This window comes from Homalodisca vitripennis, chromosome 1 (genome assembly GCF_021130785.1).
Source record: "Homalodisca vitripennis isolate AUS2020 chromosome 1, UT_GWSS_2.1, whole genome shotgun sequence".
Lineage (NCBI taxonomy): Eukaryota > Metazoa > Arthropoda > Insecta > Hemiptera > Cicadellidae > Homalodisca > Homalodisca vitripennis.
Window position 1 is genome coordinate 173,138,414 of NC_060207.1, and position 27,506 is coordinate 173,165,919.

The 27,506-nt window shown below is 33.6% G+C and overlaps 2 protein-coding genes across 2 annotated transcripts in view; one reads left to right on the forward strand and one right to left on the reverse strand.

Moving 5' to 3' along the window:
• Window positions 1-6,073, reverse strand: part of LOC124352747 (vesicular glutamate transporter 1-like) — a 77,656-nt gene extending 71,583 nt beyond the window's left edge. The window contains exon 1 of the mRNA XM_046802400.1: window positions 6,007-6,073. The gene's annotated coding sequence lies outside the window, so the exon portion shown is untranslated. The remainder of the gene's footprint in view (window positions 1-6,006) is intronic.
• Window positions 6,074-14,064: 7,991 nt separating this feature from the next.
• LOC124354039 (transmembrane protein 192) overlaps window positions 14,065-27,506 on the forward strand; it is a 29,155-nt gene continuing 15,713 nt past the window's right edge. Inside the window, exons 1-5 of the mRNA XM_046804197.1 lie at window positions 14,065-14,192; window positions 16,708-16,819; window positions 20,973-21,089; window positions 22,610-22,724; window positions 24,527-24,685. Coding sequence (XP_046660153.1) covers window positions 14,065-14,192; window positions 16,708-16,819; window positions 20,973-21,089; window positions 22,610-22,724; window positions 24,527-24,685 — 631 coding nt within the window. The remainder of the gene's footprint in view (window positions 14,193-16,707; window positions 16,820-20,972; window positions 21,090-22,609; window positions 22,725-24,526; window positions 24,686-27,506) is intronic.

The window sequence follows — 27,506 nt, forward strand, 5'->3', positions numbered from 1 at the left end:
AGGGATGTTTGTTGCTTATCACCAACAATAAAGAGCAGCACCTGCCACACCCCATAATGTTGGCCAGAGGCATCTTTGATCAGATCTTACATTTTGATACATGTTCTTATACTTTTGTTTAGTTTCAGCACTAAAATCCATGTGGTACTAATGAATGTTTATTTATCGTTCGAAAAATATTGTAAAGAAGGTTTATAACGTTTTTAATTTTGTCCTGGTCCATATTTCGCTTAAGTTGTATAGGTATTAAATTAAATTTGGGTACGGTCCAATAAGCGGACCCGGTTTTTTTTATATCGAAGAATATAATCATCGATACCTAATATTCGCATATCGAATCATAGACTATCAATCGATATAAAAGTAATAACAATCATATGTTTAAATTAAAATGTGAACTAATGATAACAAATAATAAACGAACATAACCAAAATCAGGGAAACTCATAACTTTAACTAAATGAAACAGAACGAAAACGTTTTTACTAAAGTTGTGTCCCACCATTACCTTCTTTTTTTGCATCTGAAGACGACCATGTTAGCTCCTCTGACAGTTACATTTGTTACCTTTCCACAAATATCACATAATGGATTCTTAGGTACTAACCCAACATCCTGAAGCCATAAAAAACATATTTTATCGTTTTTTTAAAGCAATTTCGTGAAGCTTCCAAAGATTGACGGCCATTTTAATACACAATGTTACGTGAAATTTAAAATATTACCTTAATTGTATTATTTGAAAGTGTTTACAGCTGTTCATATAGATTATTTAAGTTGTTAAAAATAATTCATCAGTAGGCCTATCGATTGATTATATCGATGGTTATGATTAAGTAATATCGTTTGCCAATTTCGATATAAAAAACCGGGTCCGCTTATTGGACCCTACCCTTAAATTTGTGTCGTTACTATCAGTTTTTTAAAATATTTTTCTTACTCAATTTTGTGGTGCTTATTTACAGTTTACATCATCAGGAATATTATAAAAGTTGTCTTAGATTGTTATGGGTGGTGTACCAAAAGCCAATCTAGGTAGGCTACTTACCAATATAAGATCGTCTTACAGTTAAAGGATATACTCTTAATTGTTGTATTTTTATGTAAATGTAATAAATTTCAAATGCGTGCAGTTTTTATTATTGCTACTGTCCAATTATCACAAACTAGACTATTTGAAAATTTAAAAGTGACCATTATCAAATAGAAAATGAAATAAATCTTTTTGCTTCTTTTTAATGTGACTATATTTCTAATCCAGTATTAAAGATAATTTACTACTGCTCCATATAGTAAACCAATAGATTAACAGTGTCAGAGTCCTTAGAATTTCAGGTTCTAGCAAAATTATTCTGTGCACCAACATGTTTGGATGTTTTCATTCTAGGATCTTTTTTCTCAAACATCCTTTTACTGCTAGGAATATCATTAGCATGGATATCACAAAGTATGTATTTGAGAAATGGTATTATTTTTTAATATTATAAATTATATGTTTTGAAAACTACAATGATGGCTAAAGTTTATTATTAGAGTTGGTGAATATATAAAGTAATTAATAAAGACAACAAATTATGTTAGCAAATATATTTATAGAGATAATAAAAGTTCCAAATCTAATGTTGGTCCAACAATAATATTAATAAAGCCAGAGACTTTTACAATGATAGCTGAATGAAATTCTAAACAACTGACTGCTATCTAGCAGTCAATAAATTGTTTTAGTCATCATGGTTGCAATACTTGTGAGTTTAAAACTAAAACATCATTGTATAAATAATTACCTAAGAATTAATTTTTAATTTCAAACATATTTTGGATCATAAATTAGGTTGGATCATAAAACAAGCCATGTGTAAGTACTATCCCTGTATGAAGATTAGTTTGAATCTGTGAATCGCAGATTTACATGATTTTTTTCTGCAATTTTATTGTTTAATATCAAAACCTAATATGCGGGTTTTCTTGAAACCTTTTGAGATACCAAAGAAGACGTGGGAACAAATATTATTGTAAATTACCTTAGAATTCTAAAACACTTTTTTTGCTCTTCGCATAAGAAGCATTTCTCTTACAAATCTCAAAACCGTAAGAGATATAAAAAAGTAGTATATGTTAAATTTGTTTGCAATTGCTTGACAGTTTTAAAGCATAGGCTAAGGCAGTTTATGTTGTAATTGTTGCACAAAGACAAATGACCTTCTTCTTGAATCATAGCAAAAGTCCCATAAATTAAACACTAACTCTGCTAAAACATGTTGAATAGCAAAGTGGTTGATGCTGAGTAGTGTCATTACCAACTAGTGATGCAATGAAAAGGTGACTGGAGTAGATAGAAATTTTAGTGGTGAGAAGGTGAGACCCTTGTCTCAGGTCACTGGATCACACAAAAAGAACATATAATTGTTCCTCTTAACTGGTAAATCTGCTGGTACAGGGTGTGACAATCAAATACTCTCCCACTGTATTTTCTCTGTCTCTACTCATACCACAAAACATACAAAAATGGAAGACACAACAACATGGAAAATGGAGTGTTACTGTTCTAGTCATCTTAAGTATTGTAATTTTGCAAAATGGTTATACCGTGGGAATGTAAATAAATAAATAAATAAGAGCTCAAAAGGACCAAAAGTAAAAGTTATAACCTGTGTATAGTTCTCAACAATGTTCCAGCAGCATGTTTCCAATGGATTTACTCTACTCTAGTATCTTAAGAGTGTTTTAATTGTTTAAAAAGATATAACCAAAATACTTGGGTATGTTTCGGGTAGGGTACGATAAGCAGACTCGGTTTTTTATATCGAAATTGGCAAACAATATTACTTAATCATAACCATCGATATAATCAATCGACGACACTGATTAATTATTTTGAACAATTAACTTTTAATAATCTGTATCAACAGCTGTAAAAAATTTCAAATAATACTCGTAATGTAATATTTCAATTTTATATAAGTAACATTTGATTATTAAAAATGGCAGTCAATTTTAGAAAACTACACGACATTGCTTTGAAAGATGATAAGACATTTTTTTCGTGACTTCAACATGTGGGACTCGTACCGAAAAACCCATTATGTGAAATTTGTGGGAAAGAAACAACTGTAACTGTGAGAGGAGCAAATATGGTCATCTTCAGTTTTCCTAATTTTGGTTAGAATAATTTGTTTGATCACTGTAAATATTAAATTTATATTTTAATTTAAAATATATGATTGTTATTGAGGACTATAGATACTTTTATATCGATTGACAGTCTAGGATTTGAGATGCGAATATTAGGTATCGATTATTACATTCTTCAATATAAAAAACCGGGTCCGCTTATCGTACCATACCCTATGTTTCTCTGTGAAACAAGAAAAAATTCAAATTAATGTGCTAATATGATAAAGGCTCAATCCTATTTCAGTATTTTATGACTACTATTGTAAAACAATTTGTTTACAGAGCTAACTAAACATTTTGCTGAGTAGGCAGGCCTATATTGCAGGCACATTTATTATAAAGTCCCAAAGTTTAAACATAGTATCATAAATGAGTTAAGTTCATTAAATTTCATTACTTAAACTAATAAGGATATTATTATACACTACATTAGAAACTAATCAATAGTTTCTTCAAAAAGTTATAACCTGGGTGCTAATATTACAACTTAAAAGTAGTGTTCAAGTGGTGGACTAAAATGATTTAGTAAAGTTTTCTAAAAACACTTCGTCAAATTTCCACTGATTTTTATCCATACTAAAGACAGGATAAAAAAAACCATAGTAATAAAAACCTAGGAAATACTGTTTATAAGATCCACTAATGGATTTTATAATCCAAATTTATGATCCAAATCTATTCAAGGTTCATCTGCCAGACTCAAGAAAAACATTTTTCAAGATGTCAGCCATTTGCATTGTTACAAAATTTATATTTCATGTTTGTTTCACAACATAGACAAAAAAGTCACATATTTTAGAAGTTTTAAGCAATTTCAAGGGACTTATATACTTACTTACTTGTTTGTACCGTACTTGCAACATTTAATAGATAACGACTGTTCAAAATTTGGAAAAGGAAAAAAGAAATTATTATATCTCAGGTATGCATTTAAGAGCAAAAAGTGAAATTTACAATTCTCATATCATTTATAACCAATATTTGTATTTATATTTTATATGGGTTTTTATATTTCTTAAGGTTTTTAGATAGCAGCCACAAAAAATTTGAGAAGTATACGATAACATCAAATCCTTACAAGTGAATATGTTTAGAAACTTAATTTCTAGTTGACCACAACTAAACCAAGTCCACTTTTCAAGAACCATCTTAGCATTGTTTTAGGTTTTGTTTTGTAAATACTCAAGATGATGATGTTTCTATATTATTGTAGGTGTTATGAGCATATTGATATTCCATTCATTGGGAATCATCATACTATCAAAGTTGATTAATGCATCTTCAGCAAACCACAAAATATTTTGAGATGACAGACATACATGAAATCTACCTTTTTTTACCGTAGGAATATTTTTACTCATACCAATTTTCTTTTCAATTGACCCGCTTTCACACATGCATGCAAGCACAGGTTCCTCCATGACATGCAAAACTCATTTATGATTTTATAGTTTATCAACAACACAAATGGAAATAATGGGAGAAAGGATGTTTGGAGGAAAGACAGGTTCTTTTTCCCGCAATATAGACCCCTGTTTCTTCACCTACGATCATTTTAAGACTGTTTGGATGTAATGTGCTAACTAACCAATAACTCTACACTAACAAACGGTCACATCCGAAGGGAAGTAGTCACCCAAGAAGAGGAGACTCTGTTGTTGGATTCAACATGTAGTACTTTTGATGTTCAGTCAACCTGAATGGTTGGTTGTCTTGATATTTGCCAACCTTTGCAGAACAAAAATTGTTTAGCATAGGCACTCCACTGACACTCAGTTTATCATTTATTTTACGAACTATTATAGGCTTACAGGATCTTGCATCAGTGTTGAACGCTTACATGTTACAGTCCAACCAACATTAAATAATGGTGCAATCTCAGTGTTGTGAGCACACCATGGCATTTGACGCAATTACCATGATATCATTGATAATTTTGAATATCGCCAGCTCCAACTTTTGACACATGGTAACTGGCTTTAGACGTCCAAATGTAGCTTTCATTTTATCATGTTTATTCTTGTTCAGACGCAATTGATGGAAGCATAAATGAACTGAACATAATCCCGTTCTATAGCTATTGCGATAGAGTCCACACAGATTTTAAATTCCCTGTGAGACGAAACCACTCTTTAAACAGTGAAGTAGTTTAATCCATATTGTGCAGGGGGAAGTAATCAAGCTTTGCAGCCATGCACCAGACTAGGAATGGTGAAAGCAGGAGAAAGGACACTAGTCCACTTTTACGTGTTTTACCATGTGAACAGTGATAAAAAACAGAAGATAACATTTCTAATGCAACTTTACCAAGCACAAATCACGATTAAGAATGGAAAGGAGGAAGGAGTGTAAAATCATAGGAGATATATGGAAAGGAATATCTCATTCCATCTTGTACGGTCTTGCATAGACCTTAACAGATACACCAATATCTGGAAAAAGATATCTGGGATTGAACACATATCCCTCCAAAGTGAATGTGTTAGCTGAAACTATACTGGTCTTTTTAACATTGTCAACAAGGATAAAAGACAAAATGTTGCACTTCAAAGGATTGCGGTTTGGAGAGTTTTGTCCTCTTGTCACATATAAAAATCCATTTGGCTTTGTAATTCTCCTGAAGCATTAGCAATAGCAAAGTGACTTGAACCCAGTAAAATTCTTTAGCATAATTTCAATCTAAACAGTAACATGGAGCTGACAAAATTACAACCATGATTCTGACAAATTAACTCTTGACCTTAGGTCTTCAGAATGGTATGTTAAGCATTTTTCACTTGGTCGCAGCTAACCACTACCATTTCTTTGTTATAGCTTGATAGGTGAACTTACCAAAATGCATTATCAGGTAGAGTGGCCAACACTGGTGACTGTTTTGTTTCCCCAGCAACTGCAAAAAATATAATAACAAAATTTAGAATAGTCAACTGTACTGTAACTCCAGTTGAGTGAAGAAATTATTAGTGGTCAGGTGTGCTGGATGTCTGGCCTTGAGTACTAGCAAATTGCTACATATCTCCAAACTTAATGCTGGTCACTCGACTTGAGAAGAAAGTTCAAACTAAACAACTCCACTAATATAGGAATAGTGGTGGCCCGGAGTGCTGGTCACCTGATTACAAAGCAAAATGTATAAAAGTGAATCTGGTGTGAAAGGATTTTATCTGCTTTACAGAGGTTGGTGAGCCAAGATCTTAAAAAAGATGTATGTCAATCACTGAGGTAATACAGCATTATTAAAAATTGTACACCTTAGTAATGAACATAGTTCTGCTACAAAAAAATATTATCAGACAGGAGTCATATTCTAAAATGAAATTGAATTAAACTACAGTAGATGACTTTCAAAAGCGTTGTGCTACTTAGGGTAATATCAACAAGCCCAAGTACAAGCTGTAGGAGAGGTTTCTTTTAGCTAAAGTGTCCTCTTAGGTCCCCAAGTAGCAGGCAAAGAACAAACCAGGCCTCTGAGTAAAACCTGCTGGGACAGTGTTTTATAATGAGCTGACAATCACATGCAGTGATGGTATTTCCTGGTTTCTGATCACCCTGTTACAGTCCTGCTCCTGCTCATATAATTATAATATCACTTTATTGCGGTAACAATTATAAAATTGCATACAAACGTTATAAATATTTTAATAATAAAATGGTTAGGCCTACACTTCATTCACTCACGCACACAGTCACATGTTTCTCTCATTCACTCTCATCTTCATTCTCACCAGACAATCCTGCCACTGCCACACCAGAACCAGGATTGATCGTGTTAGTTTTGAATTTCGTCCCAGCGGCTCTCCATAAACTCGTCAACTGAGTACCAAAAGGTGTCTTAGTCGAGTTTTTAATTTTTTTTGGTCATTCAATTGTTTGATCTCTTCAGGGAGCTTATTGATTAGCTTAACACCAACCTCAGACGGCAAACGTTTGAATGCTGTAGTTCTATGTTGTTGAACGCGGAAGTTGTCCCTGCCTCTAGTCCTATACTGGTGAACGTCCCTGCCTTGAACCAAGTTACACTTAGAACGTCAGTACAGGACAACCTCTAGGATATAGAGACAGGGCAAAGTCAGCAATCCAAGCTCCCTGAAGGTGTTTTTGCATGATTCTCTGAAGTTCAATTTTGAAATGATTCAGACAGCTTTCATTTGACTTCTAAATAAACGTTAGAATTTGTATTTAGAGCAGCTGCCCCACAGTCTCAAACCGTATGTCAGATGCGGATATACCAAGCCAAAGTAGGCATATCTTTCCAGAATAACTTTTATGTAGCACCTAATTTTATTCAGAGGTTAGCAATAGAATAGTCTACCTTCAACTGACAGTAAAAAGTCTAAATGAGTGAAAACAAACATTTCATCTTCATCAAAAATATACAATTATTTTTGTCTGGAGAGAAATTATCTAAAAGAATAATGTGAACTTCCATATTATTTACCTGATCTGGATGTGCTCTTTGCCAATGAATGAATACCCATCCTGACCTTTTTTGTAAATGCTGTTTTAAATTACTGTATACCAAATTACCTGTGTGTGTTTACAACAAATTACACTTAACATCTGTGTGTGTGTGTGTGTGTGTGTGTGTGTGTGTGTGTGTGTGTGTGTGTGTGTGTGTGCTCACGTGCGTGTGCATGTGTAGAATATTAATGTAAATATTGTCAGAAGAAAGTTTTAAAATACAATACTAAATGTATGCTTATAATTTATTTTATAAAATTAGCAATATATGGAACTACTTTCTAACCTGATTAAATAGATTCGGTCCAACATTTTAAAGGTTTTTTGTTTGAAAAAATGCATTATTATTTTACAAAAACTAAAATATTATTATTTGGAAATAGTTGTTTTGGTAATTTCATAATGAGGTATTGGTAGTATGGAGCAGATTCACAATAGAGCAATTCAAAAAATACATTGTTTTTGCTCATCTTGTTTGGTTGGTTTTATCAAATAATATTCAGGCTGAATAAGAAGTATTTAGTAATCCTTAAGAGATCTTTAATAAGATGCAAACATTTACCTAAGTAGTACCTATCTAACATAGTAAACATTTGATTGTTGATTAGATATACTCAATATTAATGTTGAATTTCTAAATAGTAAAATAGACAAATTTTACCGAACCTTTTAAAATATTAGGAATTTAAATATGTAAAAATAGACAGAACCCGTATTAATCCTTACTTTATTTGTATCTCATGTTGTAATATATTGTTAGTTGCTATACGAATGTTAATTTGTTAATTTTTTGTATACTTTTAAATTAAAATTAGTGTTTATCTTGATCGTTTCTTTCATGTCTTTAAACAAATTCGGATCTGTATTGTTTGCATAATTTACTATATGATTATTTTATAAATTTAATCCGTGTAGAATCAATGATTATAAAATTGTCAATACATTATTTTAAAAGTAACTGTTACCTTTTCACATTTTTTTGAAGTTCTGTTGTAACTTTTAGTATAACAACAACAGAGCAAATATAAAATTATTGTGTGTTTTATTATTAACAGAAAACGGATTTTAAAATAATATAGTATGGCTATTTTATGAATCAATTTTAGATTCCCTTGAATATCTCATCACTCCCTTCGCGTCGTGAACATATGAATTGCATCTAACGCCTTCCGTTCTGGGATGCTGTTAACAATTCACTTGCGTATTACGTGTGAACCGCTGCTCTGTAGAAGGCGTAAACAATTCTTACAGAATTGGGTGGACGAGTATATCATATCATATGGTATTAGTACCGGTTTCTGAACACTTTTACTTCCAGTACAGAAGGATGTTAGTACGTAGTGCAAATCTGTATTGTTTCTTCCCTAATAATTAAATAAGTTTGTTTTACCGCCTAGCATTAATGTTGATAATATGATGTTACTTATGTGGTATCATGCAACATTTCAATTAATGTGTCTCACCAAATATTTCTAAAGTTATACGTTTTGTATCAACAATTTAATACATTAAGGTATTCTTTAATTTCTGTCCGAATAAAACTATTGGTTTTATGTTGGAAAATATTAATAACAGCGGCAGTGTAATATTTAGTGACTGAGTATAGCAGTAGGAAGACCGAGATCAAATGAATACTGGAGGGACACATCGTCCGCAATTTAATAAAGAAGTTTTTCTATTATGAAGCAATTTTGCAAATAAAAAACTACTGGGCTCTATCAATTGGAAATAACCAGTTTTTTCCGTCCAATAAATATTTTACAAGTAATATGATAATAAAACTTTAAATTTGGTTCTCGTGGATAATACCCGTTTTCGAAACGGAGAGATTAAGGAGGCCTATTGTTATTTTTGCCTTGAGTCATGTCGAGTCGAGACAAGCATATTCCACAAATAATATGGCTGCCTGGTTCAAAATCGTATTGGCGATATCTTACGATACAATTATAAATATGTAGAAAATAAAAGTGCCCAATCTAATTTCGTAGGATTAATTGAGAATTATGATAAGATAGTGATGGTATTTAATCCGCATCTTCTAATCTTGACCTGACCGAAATATCCAATAATTTATATATTGAATATGTTATAAATAATTTGGGTATTCTAAAATAATTGTTGCAGTACTCGGCGCTTATTATCTGAGAAAATTGCACTCTATTCGAAATTTCGTACAGCCACCTTTTTAAAGAAATGTAAAAATTTTGTAAAAATGTAGGTCTTTAGCCTTCAAGTTGCTTCTTTTGGATTAAGGATAGATAAAAGCATACTTCTACTATGCTTTTATGTATGATTAAAGTAATTATTTAAATTTTCCTAAAGCGTGTCATTATGAATTCAATTTTTAAAAATTTCACAAGGAATTTGTTATTAAAAGAACCAGTACAAAAAAAGACGACTATAAACAAAGATCTTTTCGTACTAATAGTCTTATGATATTTTCGTAAGCACTTTTATAAGACATGTGATAACCACAACATATTAGTACGTCTTTTTTGATAGTAGTATTTTGTATAGTTGGTTAGCATTGAGACACTAAAAGCCAAATTTCTGAAGTGTAACATTTTGTTTAAAACGAGTTCTTATTTATAAAAACCGTTTTAAACTTTATACCCATGTTTAAAGGGGAGCCTCAGATGTGCGCCTAGCAAACTTTAGTAACATTTTTCGTTATTGTACCAGATCTTTGTACAATGCGTCTTGCGCTCCCATTGTATAGGTTTTTAATTCTGTGCATGTTAAACCCCAGATAATTATATTTAGTTTTAGTTTTGTTCTGTGAAGTATAATCTCCTCCCTCCAACGCCAGGAGCGTAGCTAGGATTCTTGTTGGGAGAGGTCCACCAGGGCCCATTTATGGAGTTTATATTTAAAACAAAACAATCAAACTCTATTTAGGTGTTGAGACGATTTATGTATAAAGTTAACTAAGTTTTATTTAAAATCAAAAATAGAAGCCAAGAGTTATATTTTTATTACAAATAAGCCATATGTTTGCACCATATAAATGCTAATTAATAATGTAGTACAAATTCCAAAATGTAAAAAGATGTATATTGTATTAGTATTGTTTATGTGTGACAAATACGTAATTATAATAGGAATTCAGAAATGACATTGTCATGCATTACAAATGAGCGTATTAGACAATCGTGTCCAAATCTCGTAGAGAAGGGACCGAGCGGCCAACTATTACTACGCTGTTGCATCGATTGATATAAAGGACTCTATGCTGAATACAATGCAGTACCGCACAGTACGTCGAGTTGTACTCTACAAAGCATCCTTGCTCTTTTTGTGCCAATTTTCTGATACTTCAGGAATAACTTTAAAATACAATTGTTGGGTCTAAAAGTTTCCAATTCCATAACTGAGCAAACATTACACTGCACTTTGGCATGGTAATATCGCCATTATTGTGAGGAATAAGGATGAGAGTTAGAATGATGACCTGAAAGCGTCCTTGTTATCGCACTTATTGCTAAGGTTATACAATAGGATTTACTGCGGGACCTTAATGTCGTGATAGGCCGTAGCGCGGCGTGAACACCGTGGTGGAAAATGCAGGTTCGACCTTTACTCCTATCGGATCAATTTAGACACTTCAGCTCATTGTTTTCTTTACATGAGTTTGCACATCTTTCCACAGATTTGTGTTCAGGAACTCGGTCAAAACACAAAACGTCTGTTATGGTATGGCAGATGTGTTACAGTTACCTGATGAAACCTTTTTATTTCGAAGAAAATTTTACTTGTTGCGATCAGGGTCTTTAGTTTGTCAGGGACTTTCAGAGTATTCTTGCGTGCTCGAGTTTCATTCACCAGGTAAGATTTCTAGACGACACCTTCAAGTGTTATGTATGACGTACAAGGCTGAGCCAATATCGTGTTCAGATAAGAAGCTTATTTTCCGAGAAAAAAAATAAAACCACAAAATATCGTATACTCTACTAAAGTTAAGTCTATATAATAAATATGTAAATGACCCCAAGTTTGGGGCCGAATTCGCACCCACATATCTACTTCTTATATCATTGTCTGTGGTGAGCCGTGCCTGATATCTCTAAGAGCATTGGTATATATTACCCATATCCACATCCCATCTGTCCTCATTCCACACGATCTTGCAAGAGAGGAGTAAGAGACAGTTATGACTTCTGTCTCATATGAGGGGTATCAATATCAAAATACTTAATGGGCTTCGTAGTGTCATACAACTACGATTTTCAAAATATTTCTTCCCTTCACCCTTCAATTCCAAAATTGCACTAGTTAGCTTTCAAAAACTAAATTTTAGGCATTTAAATACTCTGCATTCGAAACTATGATAGTTTAATATATCCTTGCATTTCAACTTTTAGAAGAAATTATAGTCTCTAAAGGTGTATACTAAGTACGTGTTGTATTTGAATGAAACGCTGTTTGTGCGGGTCTTTGCCGATATCCTACCGTCTCACAAGTATATGGTCAATCGGCTCATTGTTAATATCACAACGTTTAATAATTACCATTACTTTTATAAAATAATTAAATCAAGTCATCTATATGAAACAATGTTTGAAGTAGAAACTTAGACACTGTTCGTGTGCTATTGTGTTACATTCCTGCTACACATTTCACAAATCCAAATTGAAACTGTGATTGTACTTACTCTAGATTGCACGTGTAGATCCAGGACGTGTTAAACGCCAATGTTGCTAACTGAAAGATGGATGAGGTAGCGGTCGTAGCTTCGGGCCGGTCGCGGACTGGTTTGGCAGCCGAAACCTTCCGCTCTCAATCATTATAATCACAACTCGCAGTAATTGCCTATGCGAGAGATTCCAGCGACTTTGTTATTTATTGTGTCCGACTCGGGAATTGTTAACTTGTTTCGGAACGGTGGACCAGGACTGTGTTCTTCTCTAGCATGATATTACACAAATCACGCGGATGTCACAATGTAATCGCATGCAAAACAGTTGATAATTTGTTATTTATTGTGTGTCTCACTCGGGATTTTTTAACTTGTTTCGGAACGGTGGACCAGGACTGTGTACTTCCCGAGTACGATATTACACAATTCACGCGGATGGCACACTGTGTAAGCGTATGCAAATCAGTTGATAATTTGTTATTCAACTAGTGTTCGTTAGTTATCTTCCTATGTTTTTTTCTCGCGGGTTCGGTTATGTGTGGCTCATTTATTGCTGCCTATCTGTAACTCGTGGGCTCCTGGAGCCCAGATTGAAAACGTTATAATAGAAGTGTTTTTTTTTTATAAAAGGCGTAAGGGTAATTAGATCGGTTTTGCGTGTTTTGATCAGTTAAAATTTCCCTTCCCATATCAAATGAATTATAGTACGTATGTCTATCGTTCAGTGAATGAAGAATTCCTTAAAACTTCATTTAAAAGAAGTTGAACATGAATGACAATTACATAATGTTATGTTATTTATGTTTGTGACTTTTCAAACGTGGATTCCTGTAGGAACCTGTGGATTCAGTATTTTACTCTTCACCGTCTCATTGTATTTTTCTTACTGATAGCAACATAAACGAAAATAAAGTGGAAAGGGAAAATAATAGGAGAGGTAAAGAATGGTAATAAGGAGGTTTATACTCATAACATTGAGTACTTTTAATTTAACCAACTTCTATACGCTAGGTATAAGAATGGACAGCCTAAACCTGCAGTGTTTATCATTTTAACTCAACAATTCACATGTAATGTCTTCGCCAACCAAATGACGCGTCACAAATCTGTGGTGGGCATCTTGCTCCGGCTTTGAACATTTGTGTTTTTGAGCTGTTTTCGAGAATCCCAATACAGCATCATGCTTTCTGTGCCAACATTGCATTACTTGAACCGCTGTTCATGATACTTACGGCATTTACACGTTGTTTTTTTCCTTGGAGTGCGTATTCTTTTATGAATAGTTTGGTTCTAGCCTCTATGTCACGAGCTCGAAACAGGAACGTAGTAATTTAACGAACGTTTTGACCTCAAAGACTACAGTCGGGGCACGGCTCTAAATATGCATAAGAGGGATATAATAATCGCCGAAAGCGGATTGCCCTGCGGTACACCACAGTCTACTACACGTACTGGAGCTCTTTATTCGTTTTAATTTAGAGTACTATGTACATTCTGAGTGCTGTAGGCCTGCTGACATATTGTCAATTAATCAAATCATTTGAGTTTACAAGAGAGTATTGGTAGTATTAGTATCGCTAGTGACTTTCCAGATAGAAGTAGCCTCGAATAGTGATCATCCCAATACTTAGTATTGAAAGTATTGGCTTCTAGGCGCTGTCGAAGTTTTAACCAATCAAAGTGTTTAAACTATTTGTAATATTAGGAAAATGTTCAGTGTATTGCACCCCAAAGCACCCTTTAGTAGCGACGCCCCTGCCTGCAGCCATAAATGAAAGTGAACCGTTGCAATGATGCCGCCATTTATCTCCAGTTGTGTTTACACGCTCTGTAGTCCGCAGATAGGAGTGTTTGCTGACGCCTCTAGTAACCGACGAGATGCACACCGAAGAGACGGTCGCCCTCACGGTGCTCACACTCTGTGCGTGTCGCAAACTGACATAAGGAATTAAATCTGTATAACTCTGTATATAGTTATGATATTAGACAACAGTTTAGTACTTGCGAGTTAATATAGAAACCCGGATATGTTGTACACATACTCAGTTTTTTTTTTTTTTTTTTTTTTTTTTTTTGCATTCAAAAATTTTGATTTTTAAAAAACTTTCTTTACGAGACAAATCAGTTAAACAAAATTCTTTTGTTAACACTGAATCGTGCTTTTTATAATAGCTTGTGATTTTAGTATATCAGTAACACATTACGGTATTTATGCTATATTTTATCATAAGTGTATGATATAATTATCGTGATAACGTCGATTGTATCTTATCGATGAATGATAATAAATTATGGATAATGTAATGTGGCTGCATTACAAATAAGTTCTTCCTCTTTGTGTGTCTTATCTACAACTAGTTATTTTCTTGGAATTCGCTGATTACCTTTTGATGATTGTTTAGATTAAGATAACACAAATAGATAGATACTTACGTTTTGAATTATAAGAACCTTCCTTAGGCTGTTAAATAAAAAACAATTGTAGATGGCCGTTATGAAAACCTCCAACAAATTATGTGGTGAGATTTGTCGTCACCATTAGTGTGTGTGTGTGTGTGCGTGCGTGCGTGTGTGTGTGTGTGTGTGTGTGTGTGTGCGTGTGTGTGTTTTACTGTTTCTCTGCTCTTTTGGTGTTTTTCCTAATGTAATATGACCGCCATAATAAACTTTCATAAGACCAATAGCCATGCGTATATTAACGCCACCGTTTGTGAATTGTGTATTTTTAAGTAAAAAGTGTCTAGTACACACAACAAATGAATTAAGCATGAACTGGTTTATAGATACATGACATTACCCAAAAAAAATGTAGATCGTTTACTGTTACCACGGATCTCGCAAATATTAGTCTTGTAGCTTTTCCAGAATTTCCCCCTTATGTACGAATGGAATGTAAAGTTATAAATTTCAGTGTTAAGAACATATTCATGTTGGTATCGGTTTTAAAATAGGATGTCATCTTCGTTGTGCGGCCGCTCTACGACGAACAATCAATAAAATGCCCATTAGAATCGATGCTCAAATTACGTTTGCTTTGAGGGATTACTATCCACGACCCTATGGTTAAGGTTATATAAAATTTGCTCGATTATAATATGTATGTAGTATTAACAAATGGGGATTGCAGCTGAAGGGCCAGGTACTCGCCTCGCACATGGGCACCGCATCCTCACGAGGGTAGAGGGTTGGGGCCAACCTGGCACCTCCCTTTTTTCGTCCCGGGCTATTCAGTAATGTCTTAGATTTATGACTATGCGATACTCTGTGACAATTTCCGTGTATTATACGTTGTTTGTTATTATTTGTATCGGGACGTGAACTAGGTAACTAATAGGCCGGTCCTAGTCTCTCGTGCTTGCGTGGGTTGGTGTGCCCAGTCCCCATCTTCGATGGCCGCTATATGATAATACTATAGTCTAATTATTTGGAACACATATATTTAGGTTTTTCAGTTTTTAGATTTTAAAAAATGTTGGTGATCTACTTTGTTTCTTTCTTATGTACATCGAATGTGTTTGAGATGTAAATATATAATTCGTTTAGATTCAGTATTTTTGAAAATAATAAATAAGTATTTATAATTCCGTGTTGTAAGAACAGAAAACGATGACAATGCGGAATTGTAATTCCTTTAGTTACATAATTCACAGTAGCATTACCTCATGACTTGTACTTAACTTTGGGCCTGTCTAGGAGCGACCTATGAATACCAAACTTTTTCTGTTTTGTCGCTGATTGCGCGGGTCAACTCACCTCGGGGTCGAGATGAAAGCCCCCCCCCCCCCCCCACCCCCCCCCCCCCCCACCCCCCCCCCCCCCCACCCCCCCCCCCCCCCACCCCCCCCCCCCCCCACCCCCCCCCCCCCCCACCCCCAAAGAGTTCAGTTTTTGTAGAATTTTTGTGTTTGGAGAAATGTAGGGGTAAAACACGGAAGTACAACAATCGACGCACCAGCTGAACGGGCGGCGAGACTCTGAAATCACGTTATCTACTAGACCGCTTGACTTTGACCTCTGTCTGAGGATGGGGAGGGGTTTGCGATAAGACAATTCCTGTTTTATATTGACGAAATATTGTTCTACGCTAATCTAGTAATCAGTAGAAGAAAAATGTCAAATAACGATTCATGTCTGGGTGTGGTCGGTATAATCCCAAAGTACCTTTTTTTTATTAGTCAGATTATTGCAATCTCCTGGTTGGAAAGGTAATCAGATGTCAAAATACTCCACCTGAACATGAGCACAGGAACAATGAGTGCAGATACTCATTTGATATTAAACTCGGTAATATTGTGTTTTAATCTACATGCTGATGGAATTTTTAGGATATTGATGACTGACTGATCTGGGATTTTTCTAATGGCAGAGCGATTTAAAGTATATAATATAGTGATTAATTAAATTACTGTTACAGTGTTATTGCATATTATTTACAGAATGAATGGGGACGAGACAGAGTATCTGCAGCCTGTGCTTGGAGTTTTGCCCACACAGCGATTTAAGCCATTGAACTCTTCATGGGTCGGAGCCCTTCTGCTCTTCTTGGTTGTAAGTTGTAAGATATGGATTTAAAGATTTACCAAATATTTTTCATAGATTAACTGTAATGAATAAATGAATTATTTCCTAAAAAAACACAAATATTAGTAGCAAGACAAAATCATATGAGTATTACAAATGTATACCAACATAATATAAAATACTATTATGACAAATCAAATATAATTTTATTAGGAAAATAGGGTCCCAAAGGCAAAGCCTGATGAGGGATTCCATCAGATAAGTTTATTTAGATAAAGAGTTCATTTGCGGTTGCAGACGCTATAACTATTTATATCTTCTAATCCCATAAATTAATTTATTGTTACACTCTTTATGGCTTACCAAACAGAATTAACGAAACTTAAACTTACCCTTCGTGAATAAACATAATATACTTATTTTAAAGAAAATACATGTTTAAATATTACCACAAACCGCCAAACCAAAATAATAAATAATAAAGGTTTTATTTTATGCACTGAAGCACGCCTATTTTAAAGAAACTTATTACACTATCTTATTTACATACCACAGTAATATACACTATAAGAGAAAAACAAATTGCCTATTGAATAATAGTTAACAGATACTCAACGTTGCTTCTGTCCATACTTAAAAGCCAAGTTTTAAACACTTCTGAGGAATCTATTTAATTTTGTAATATTTTTTATATTTTGCGGCAACCTATTAAAAAGTCTTGGTCCTGTATAATTAAATGTTTTTGTATAAAAAGTTATATTAGGTTTAGGGACTCTAAAATTACTAGCATTTCTAAGATCTTGTCTAAAAAAAGTTAACATTTTATGGTAAATTTCCACTAATTAAATAAAAAGCTTTTAAAACCTTAAATATATAAATACAACGTAACGGCAAAATATTCATACAAACAAAACATGGATGAGATGGTTCTCTTAATCTTCTCTTTAGAATTAATTTAACATACCATTTTTTAATGTTTTCCACAGGTTTTATTGTGGATCTATACGTTTCACTCCAAGAAATTATAGCGTATTCTAATCTACTATTTACTAAGGCAAAATATAAACAACGCAGAGTTTAGATTGGGCATACGTCCCACAAGTGATAAAAAAGTCTAATTCCTGTTATGAGTTTTGATTTTAGTTTAATTATATGCGTTTTCCAGCTCAATTCGCTATCTAGAATTACACCCAAATATTTTACTTCTCTGGTTGGACTGATTTCCGAACAATTTACACAGGTATTAAACGTATTTAAACAATCTAAACATTTATATATAATTTGACTAGCTGTTTCCCGCGGCTTCGCACGCGTCTCTTAAGCTTTGCCCGTATATTTCTTTGCCTTCAAATAGTGTTTGGATATTTTAATATACGTAACTACTGTGTTGTAATTGCAGTTTATAATGTGCAGGCGCTTTGATAACTTTTATATCTTGCAGTACAGCCTGGTGGTTAGTTACATCAATGGGCATTGCGTATAAACCTTCTACATAGAAAAATACAAATTTTCATAGTGATCGGTCCCAATAGTTTCTGAGTCTATAAAGGACAAACACACAAACATTCATTTTTATATATTATGATTGCAGAAACAGTTTTAAACAAAATTTGTCGTTTCTCTTAAGCTTACTCTATGCTTTAAAACTATAAGTGTAAAGAAATTTTATATATAAATATATTTTTTGTCGCATTATATATGTTTACAAAGAACAGCTGATTAAAAAATTTGAAAAGACTCTTTCACTTAATAACATATGTTTGCTGCAATGCATTTCTTACGGGTATTTCTGTAACCAGTGGGGCGGAATCCTGAATCGGGAAAGGGATAAAAAGTATCCTATAACCTTCTACAGATCAAGACGAACAAATTTAAAAAAAAATTAGGCGAATCCGTCCAGCCGTTTGTGAGTGATGCTGTTACACACGAACAGTTTCATTTTATATATATATAGATTATTAAATTCAATGAACCCCCTCAAATTAAAATTAATGCAGTTAGTTTTTTGTGTGTTGAGAACTAATTTATTCTTGTAAAACCACCATTTTAAAGTTTCCAGATCAGTTAAAATTTGTTTTCCGATTCTTCCCACGTCTCATTGGTTAATATACTGGCTGAAAATTCTTACCATATTCTGGTTTTGATTTAGTTTCTATTTGTCAGCCATCAGTATACTATGCTATTAGATTTAGCATGGGTTGCATCTCATTATTTTTGACCTACTTTTTTAGAGTTTAGAATAGATATCTGATGTCATCTGTAGCATGGGAAACATGGAAGTTTTCTTGTATTAATTTTTATTATAGTTGTTTTCATCTAGAACATCCAAATATGAACAACTGTTGTACATACATTTTTCTAAATTTTGGATTCATATTAATTATTGTAAAATTGATATATTTAACTTTTATTTCTATTACTACTGGAAAAGTGTAACAATTAGAATACTAAAATGTATCTTAAATGTATTTTAACACACCATTTGAAATAAAAGATAACTGGGATTGGATATTTCAAATTAACATATAGTAAATGTTTAATTTATAAATATCATTGAATCTGTATCATTCAAACTAAGTAGATCAGGTGAATTAAAATTGTTTTGTCAACTCATATCTTTGAGTAATTTAATGCATAACTGTGGTCCCTTACATTAATACTAATGGGATGAACATAGTTTATTTTACCATGTAAATCTGACTTGAAGTTGAGCCGATTTCACATGTTTTTCATTAAGTTCAAAGTAGAGAAGACTTGCTCATGTCTATACATGGTTACATAGGGTGTAAGAATTTTGAAAGCTTTGAGGTAAAGTTTCTAGTATTCGTCATAAATCGGCAACAAAAATTCAATTGGATTTTCATAGTTGAAAATATCTTTTTTTGCCCTATTGCTAGATAAATCTAAAAGTTGATTTTTTTCCTCTTCTGTGAGGTTAGAAATATTTTTAATATCACTACATGGAAATAGGTTCCATATCCAGTAATAGAGAAAATATGGATCTAAAATATGTCAAGCCAAACATTAAGTATTCACTATTATTTTCTCACTTTTGTCAAGGCACTGTGAAATGTAACAGTTGGAGGAATTTAGCTGTGCTCGTAGGGCCCAAATTACTGCCCGTTCAACAAATAAACGCTATCTGTGTGGCGGGTTGCGTTTACGTGCTAGCCGCTGAGATGAAGGCGCAACAATCTCTTTAATGACTTTAAACTCACGATTTCGATTTGCAGATTAGTATTGACAAATACTTTATTTTCAAAAACACGTTAAACAACACTATAACAACTGAAAAATAAGGATAAGTCCTATTATTGCTATTATTTGGTATTCTCTTATTATTTAATTCCACTACAATCAGCACTGTCACAAAACAGACTGATTTTAGCGAGTGTGATGAGTTATTTGGGCCAATACGATTCCTGAAAGGAGGGTTTTACCCATGAGTCACAGGAAATGTTTTCGGGATGCAGCGCACAACGTTACCCCACCACCCCTCCCGCCTATCACCACACACTCAAGGTCACGCGCACAGCTAAAGTTCTCGAACTGTACAATTATGCGATTTTGACGGAGTAACCAAGTGGATACCGTATCTTGATTGCATAACGTTGACGGAATATTTAGTGGAATAACCTAATCGCAGGCTCAGCAGTTGTTGCAACTATATCTAGTGCTTCGTCTGGTACCAACCAGCATACATAATACAACAAACACAAACATGCACACCCAAATTATAAAAGTTTCCATAACACCTCTGCTAATTTATTAGACAAAACGAGGTAAATTTGAACACATTAAATCTTTATAAGTACCATCACATGCTGCTCATTAAATTTTTTGAATGTTTTTCTAGTTGTGTTGAAAACGTTTGAAAATAAGCTGTGTACGATAAAAACATTTTGCGGAACACGTAGTGTAGGCCACCAGTTGAAACCGTCAAATTTTATGGTTATCATCATTTGATTTTGCTAGTTAACCATGGTTATAAGAAACTTTGATTAACATATGGTGCACAAAGAAGCAAGATTGCAAGTTCACAGTAACTAAATGAGTTAAGTTGTTTTATTCAAGGCACATAATCTATTCTTAGATTTAAAATTCTTATTTTTAAATTGACCAATGGTAGTGAAAGGTTCTTTATAAACAATGTTTTTTTTTAATCGCCTGTTTTCTTCAGATATTGCAAGAGCTGGTGGGTGTAGTCACTGTGTTCTTCTGGCCAGCCAAAGCACGCCACTGTGAGCCACTCTTCTTGTTACTCTACAGCCACGCCTGTCTCTGGTTCCTTGTACTAGTGAGTATTACATGACTAATTCCCACTCTCATGTCTCATAGTCTACAGCCACGCCTGTATCTGGTTCCTTGTACTAGTGAGTATTACGTGACTAATTCCCACTCTCATGTCTCATAGTCTACAGCCACGCCTGTATCTGGTTCCTTGTACTAGTGAGTATTACGTGACTAATTCCCACTCTCATGTCTTATAGTTTACAGCCACGCCTGTATCTGGTTCCTTGTACTAGTGAGTATTACGTGACTAATTCCCACTCTCATGTCTCATAGTCTACAGCCACGCCTGTATCTGGTTCCTTGTACTAGTGAGTATTACGTGACTAATTCCCACTCTCATGTCTCATAGTCTACAGCCACGCCTGTATCTGGTTCCTTGTACTAGTGAGTATTACGTGACTAATTCCCACTCTCATGTCTTATAGTTTACAGCCACGCCTGTATCTGGTTCCTTGTACTAGTGAGTATTACGTGACTAATTCCCACTCTCATGTCTCATAGTCTACAGCCACGCCTGTATCTGGTTCCTTGTACTAGTGAGTATTACGTGACTAATTCCCACTCTCATGTCTTATAGTTTACAGCCACGCGTACCTATAAATGGTGTGTATAAATGGGAATGTTAGTTTGGTTATTTAAACACATATGGAACAGATATGGCCAAATACAAAATAATTGAATCATAAAAAGTTAGGGCTCTGTGGTGTAATGGTAGCACATTCACCCGGCAAGTGAGAGATTCGGGTTTGAGTCCCGTCGGAGCAAGTACTTTTTGTGATTCAATGTTTATTGAAATTATATAAATTATAATTTATATATATATATAGTCAGAATAACAGGGCATTTATTTTATGTATTTCATATCTGATACTGAGCGCAAAGACAACAAAACTGAATAGTGTTTTGAAATTAAAGAAATTAATAGAATCTTCCTATGTCCTGAAAAAAATTTAATAGATTAAAATTAAACAATGTGGAACAAGCCTATTAGTTAATTCTCATATCTAAATACACAATTGGTTTAAATTTAAGATGGTCTAAATGTAAATTTTCCAAATTTATATCTGTGCATTTAAACATAGAACTGAGTCTCAATGTTTTAGTTGTGTCTTTACATTTGTGGTTACTTTCTTATTTGTTGTGTTGTTCATTTTTTTCATTTTATATTGCATTGGCCTATTTAAAAGTAAACAGTAGTCAAATTTAATAATTTTTTAGATTTCTTCAAAATAATGTAATTTAGTTTGATTTTTGGAAAAAGATACAAAACTACTAGCACATTATTAATATAAGGGAAGGAAAATTATAAATGATCAACAATATGAATATCATCCAAAATTTATTTAATTTAATAATTTTTATCGATGAAATCTTAAAAATAATAGGTGTCCATTTAAAGTTATTTATCTTTTATGTGTAATCAGTATTTTGTTTTTCAGGTTTTATTCAAGTCTGTATGTAACAAACAATGCTTTGGGTTGAATTGGTGACTTCATTTTGCTAACAACAATAATCTGTTCACAGTTCCTGGACCATGTACTCAAGTGGCACCACAACAAGTTGAGGCTGGAAGGTTATCTGAGCGCCTATGAACAGATGACCAAATACGGTTCTCTTCCGTTCTATATCGTTTCACTGGGTAAGAACATTCATTTCTTATGCAAAGAAAAACATCTTACTCCTAAAAATAGTCTAGTTATTGGAATTATTTAAATTTTTTGCATCTTTGACAAATTAAAAAGAAATTGATTGCTACGCTAACAAATAAAGCAGTAAATGTGTCTGATGCTTTGTTTTACTCATGATGCTGTTTTGTTTATGACATTGATGATGTATCTTAGTGAGTACATCGTGATTGTTTTTTGTGGTTAAAGTATTAAGTTATTGTATAAGTTGAGTTCTAAATACAAGTTAAGTGGAGTAGGGTGTTGGGTTCCTTGTGATATTCAATTCCATATACCTATATGTGCTGGAATTCTACTGTTAAAGTTATTGGGTTTGACATTATGACATTTGTGGCCTTGGACTTGCCTATTAAATAAGAACCCTTGCTTTATATTGAGTTTAAGCTGAAACGGCTTCTTGGTCATGTTCTTTCATAAAGATATTAGCAAAATTGTACCTTAACCCTTCAAGGAGTGCGTGTAAACTCTACATAATGAGTAAGGATGTCATATGACGTATATTCTTATAGTGGCCCAAAGGAGTACGGACGTCATATGACGTTTAGCCTCTGTATTTTAGTATTATCGTAAATGCATTGTTATTACTGATTGCCTTTAGGTAGGTTAGTCTGTAAAGTGGTTCCATCTATCGGCAACATACTTAACTTCCATGTTTGTGCTCGCATTCACTTGTAATCTGATTTTACCACCAGATCGCAGTAGACACCCGGTAGAAGCCACCGACTCAAGGTCGCGTTGCATGCGCATCGCTTTGCTGTCAGAATATGCCGCCACATATACTAGCTATTCCTTGTATACTGCATACTGTGGCCATATTTATCTTGTGAGAGTGATATATTTGTTAAACAACCATCTAGTTTGTTACTGTTGTTCATATGGCAGACAATACTGATTTTGAAAAAGTACTGAAATATTGACTTGTAGAACACGTTGTAGTCCTTTTTTATTAAGCTTTCAAATGTAAATAAACATTTTTTAAGAGATTGTAATTTTTTACTCCTTTTGGTAATTTTTTGGATTTCATCCATTACTCATTTTAGACTATCAAAGGAAGACGTCATATGACGTCCATACCTCTTAAAGGGTTAAAAGAGATTCCATAGTCATTGAAAAAATTTTAAATTTTAGCTTGTACATGGGTGATGTACCTGGAGTTTTTTTACGTGGAGGAGCACAGACTATTATACTAACTAAAATAATCTTTTCTTTCTGTTGTAACTTCTATTTTTGTAAATATTGTAATTGTGACACCACTCTGTACTCGACATTAGATTTTATCCCAATGTTTAAAGTAGCTCTATTGAATGAATTGTAATTGCACTATTAGGGAGACCGGAAGTTTATTTCTTACACTAAACGTCTGAAATTAATTTAATCTTTTTAAAATATTAAATAATTATGAATATGGTGAATTCCGTTATAGCTTTTCTAAAATTATTATATTAGTTCTATACATTATATTAAAGTATAGGACAATATCCTAAACAGTAAATTCCAGGAGGAAATGCCAGAGGTACCAAGTTTGAGGATTTTGTGGAAATTATAATGTTACATGTGTAAGCTTTTTGGAATTGTAAGAAGTGCAACTGGAAAATAGCCAACTGGATTCCTATTAGAAAGTTCACTACTTTTACCAATTTATGGTCCATAGGAAAACTAAACTTTCACTAGAGTAACACCGCCCCCTGGTGGTAGCTCTGGGAACCACCTCACTATAGGCTACTATATTCTCACTTCATACTTGGGTATGTTGCAGGTATCACAGTGATGTTGGTAATAATCACAGTCTACCATCAAGTGCACGTTGTACTGGAGCCAGTCTGCACTCTGACATTGCTCTCCCCGCTGGTGGTAGCTCTCGGAACCACCTCACTAGAGTCTGTTTTACTCTCCTACATCCTCATCTTGTACCTGGGTATGTTCAGTGGGGTAGTGAAAAATTAGCTGTGGCAGAGCGGTTAAATAATATTATTGCAGGGAGGGGGATTATATTGTTACTATTGTCTGTTTTTTTTCTTGGACATCCTCTCCCTGTTTTCTAATAAAGTAATTTGTGGACAGTGAGCCAACCCCTAATACAGGGTGACTGCCGGGAACCGACGTATTTTAAATGAATAGTACAACCTTATTTTATATAGTAAAATTATTTAATTGTGGAATATATATCAGAATCAGAATCAGAATCATTTTTATTGCCATTTTTTCTTTACAGAATTGACAAAGTCAGTCATAAAAACAATACATATTACAATAATGTACAGTTTAAAAAAACAAAAAACAACACAGTAAAATATACTGGCCTACAAAAGTATGGACATTTCATATGATGGGATAAACGCTAAGCATTAATAGCTACCTCTGAATTCAGAAACTCGTTTACAGAGTAGAAGGCCTGAGTGATGAGCCATTTGGAAATTTTTTGATTTAAAAGTTTGTAAATCTAACACCCTCAACATTTCGGGAAGCTTGTTAAAGAGCTTGATTTGCAAATATTTATGACTCTTGCTGTATTTGGTTAATCTCATTGTAGGCAAAACTAAGTCATTAGCATGTCGTGTGTGATAATTATGTATATTGTTAAAACTTGTAAAATCTTCTACGTTTTCTCGTACATGAATTAAAATTTTGAAAAATAAAAATGCATGGAAGAGTCATTATATTATTGTTAATAAAATATGATTTACAGCTATCCCTATAACCTAGACAAAACATAATTCTTATAGCTCTTTTCTGCCACAGGAAAACTCTTTCTGCACCTACACTATTACCCCATAAAATGTTAGCATACAACAAATGAGAATGAAAAAAACTAAAGAAAGCAATTTTAAGTAACTTATTACTAACACAGCTCTTTAGTTTACGTAGTAAAAAACAAACTCTTGACAACTTTGAAATTACATTATTTGTATGCTCATGCCAGATAAGCTTAGAATCTAAAGTTATCCCTAAGAGCTTCACCGGTTTCAATATAGAGTCTTGCATTTCAATACTTCTTAGAGAGAATAGTATGTTTTCAGTTTTAATTATCATTCATTTTTAAGAGATTAGACTCAAACCACATAGAAGCTGTATTGATTACTCTATTAGTGTTACTAAGAACATCATGTACACAGTTGCCCTTTACTATTATAGATGTATCATCCGCGTACAATACGGTATTACAGTTCAAATTGATTGGTAAGTCATTGACATACAAAATAAATAAGAGGGGGCCAAGGACAGAGCCCTGAGGGACCCCAGCAAGGACTTCTTTTACAGACGAATCTTGACCACCAACACTGACCATATGTAGTCTACCACACAAATAAGTTCTGAAGAACTGTAAGGTATCATTACATATTCCATAATACTGCAATTTTATTTAATAAAATATCATGAGAGATACTGTCCGAAAGCCTTGCTGAGGTCCAACAGGGTCAATCCCAAGTACTCATGATCCTCAAAACTTGTCAATATCTGAGACACAACATTGTCTAATGCCTTAACTGTTGAGTAGCCCCGGCCTAAACCCAAATTGGCTATTTGATAAGATTTGATTTACATCTAGGAAATCCATGAGCTGATTTTTAACACAAGTCTCTAATATTTTAGAAAAAACCGAAACAATCGTTATTGTTCTATAATTATCTACACAGGATCTATCGCCCTTTTTAAACAAGGGGATACTTTTTGAAAGTTTTAAACAATTTGGAAAACGTGAGGAAGACAAACTAAGATTAATTACATAAGTCAAGGGCTTGATTATAAGAGGAGCAATGAATTTCACTATTTTATTGGATAAGCCATATATATCCTCACACTTAGATGGCTTTAAAAGATTTAACTATGGCACATATTTGTTTCTCGTCTATTTCTTTAAAAATAAAACTGACCTGTGAACTTTTAGCATTAGCAAGGTAAACACTGTGTCTTAAACTATTATTATTGTTGGTCTGATACTTACTAAGTATTTCCTTACCAATATTAATGTAGTGGTCGTTAAATTTATCTGGAGCTAATCTGTGGCAGATTATCATCAGTACTAAAATGATTTCCTGCTTCCAATTTTATAACCTTCCAGGCAGCTAAGCACTTATTATTGGCTTCATTGATAAATGTATCATTACACCTTATTTTGGCTTCTTTAATTCTTTCTCTGTACATTTTCTTTTGCAAGTTATAGCAGTTCCTTAAAGCTACATTGTCCCAATAAGCTGGTATTTTTCAACATATCCCCCAAGGTATTAACAATATTTCTCATGTTTTATGGAGAGACTCATCAAACCATTTGGAGTTACCAGTTTTCTTTTTATTTTGTAAATTAACAGACTTTTGAATCATTGGACAAAAGTAATTGTATAAACACATAAGATTATTTATAAAGTATTCAAAAGCAGCATTAGTGTCTGTAATTTCAAACAGACTATACCAATCAAACTGAGATAATTGTTCAGCAAATGAGTTTACATTATTTTCCTTTACTCTTCGAAAGGAGATCTGTTTCACCATAGGGGTTACAGATGGGACAAACAGAAATTAAACAGAATCATCTCATGGTCCGAAATCTGGTAATTCCACAGACAGCACCTAAAACAGTTTTTAACTAGATTTGTAACAATATTATCAATAATATTATTATACCTAGTTGGAGTGTCCATTGACATGATATAAATTAAAAGATTTAAGTAAGTTAATGAGCATAACTGTATTAACATCATTAACTTTTGAAAAATCTATATTAAAATCTGCTCCCAGAA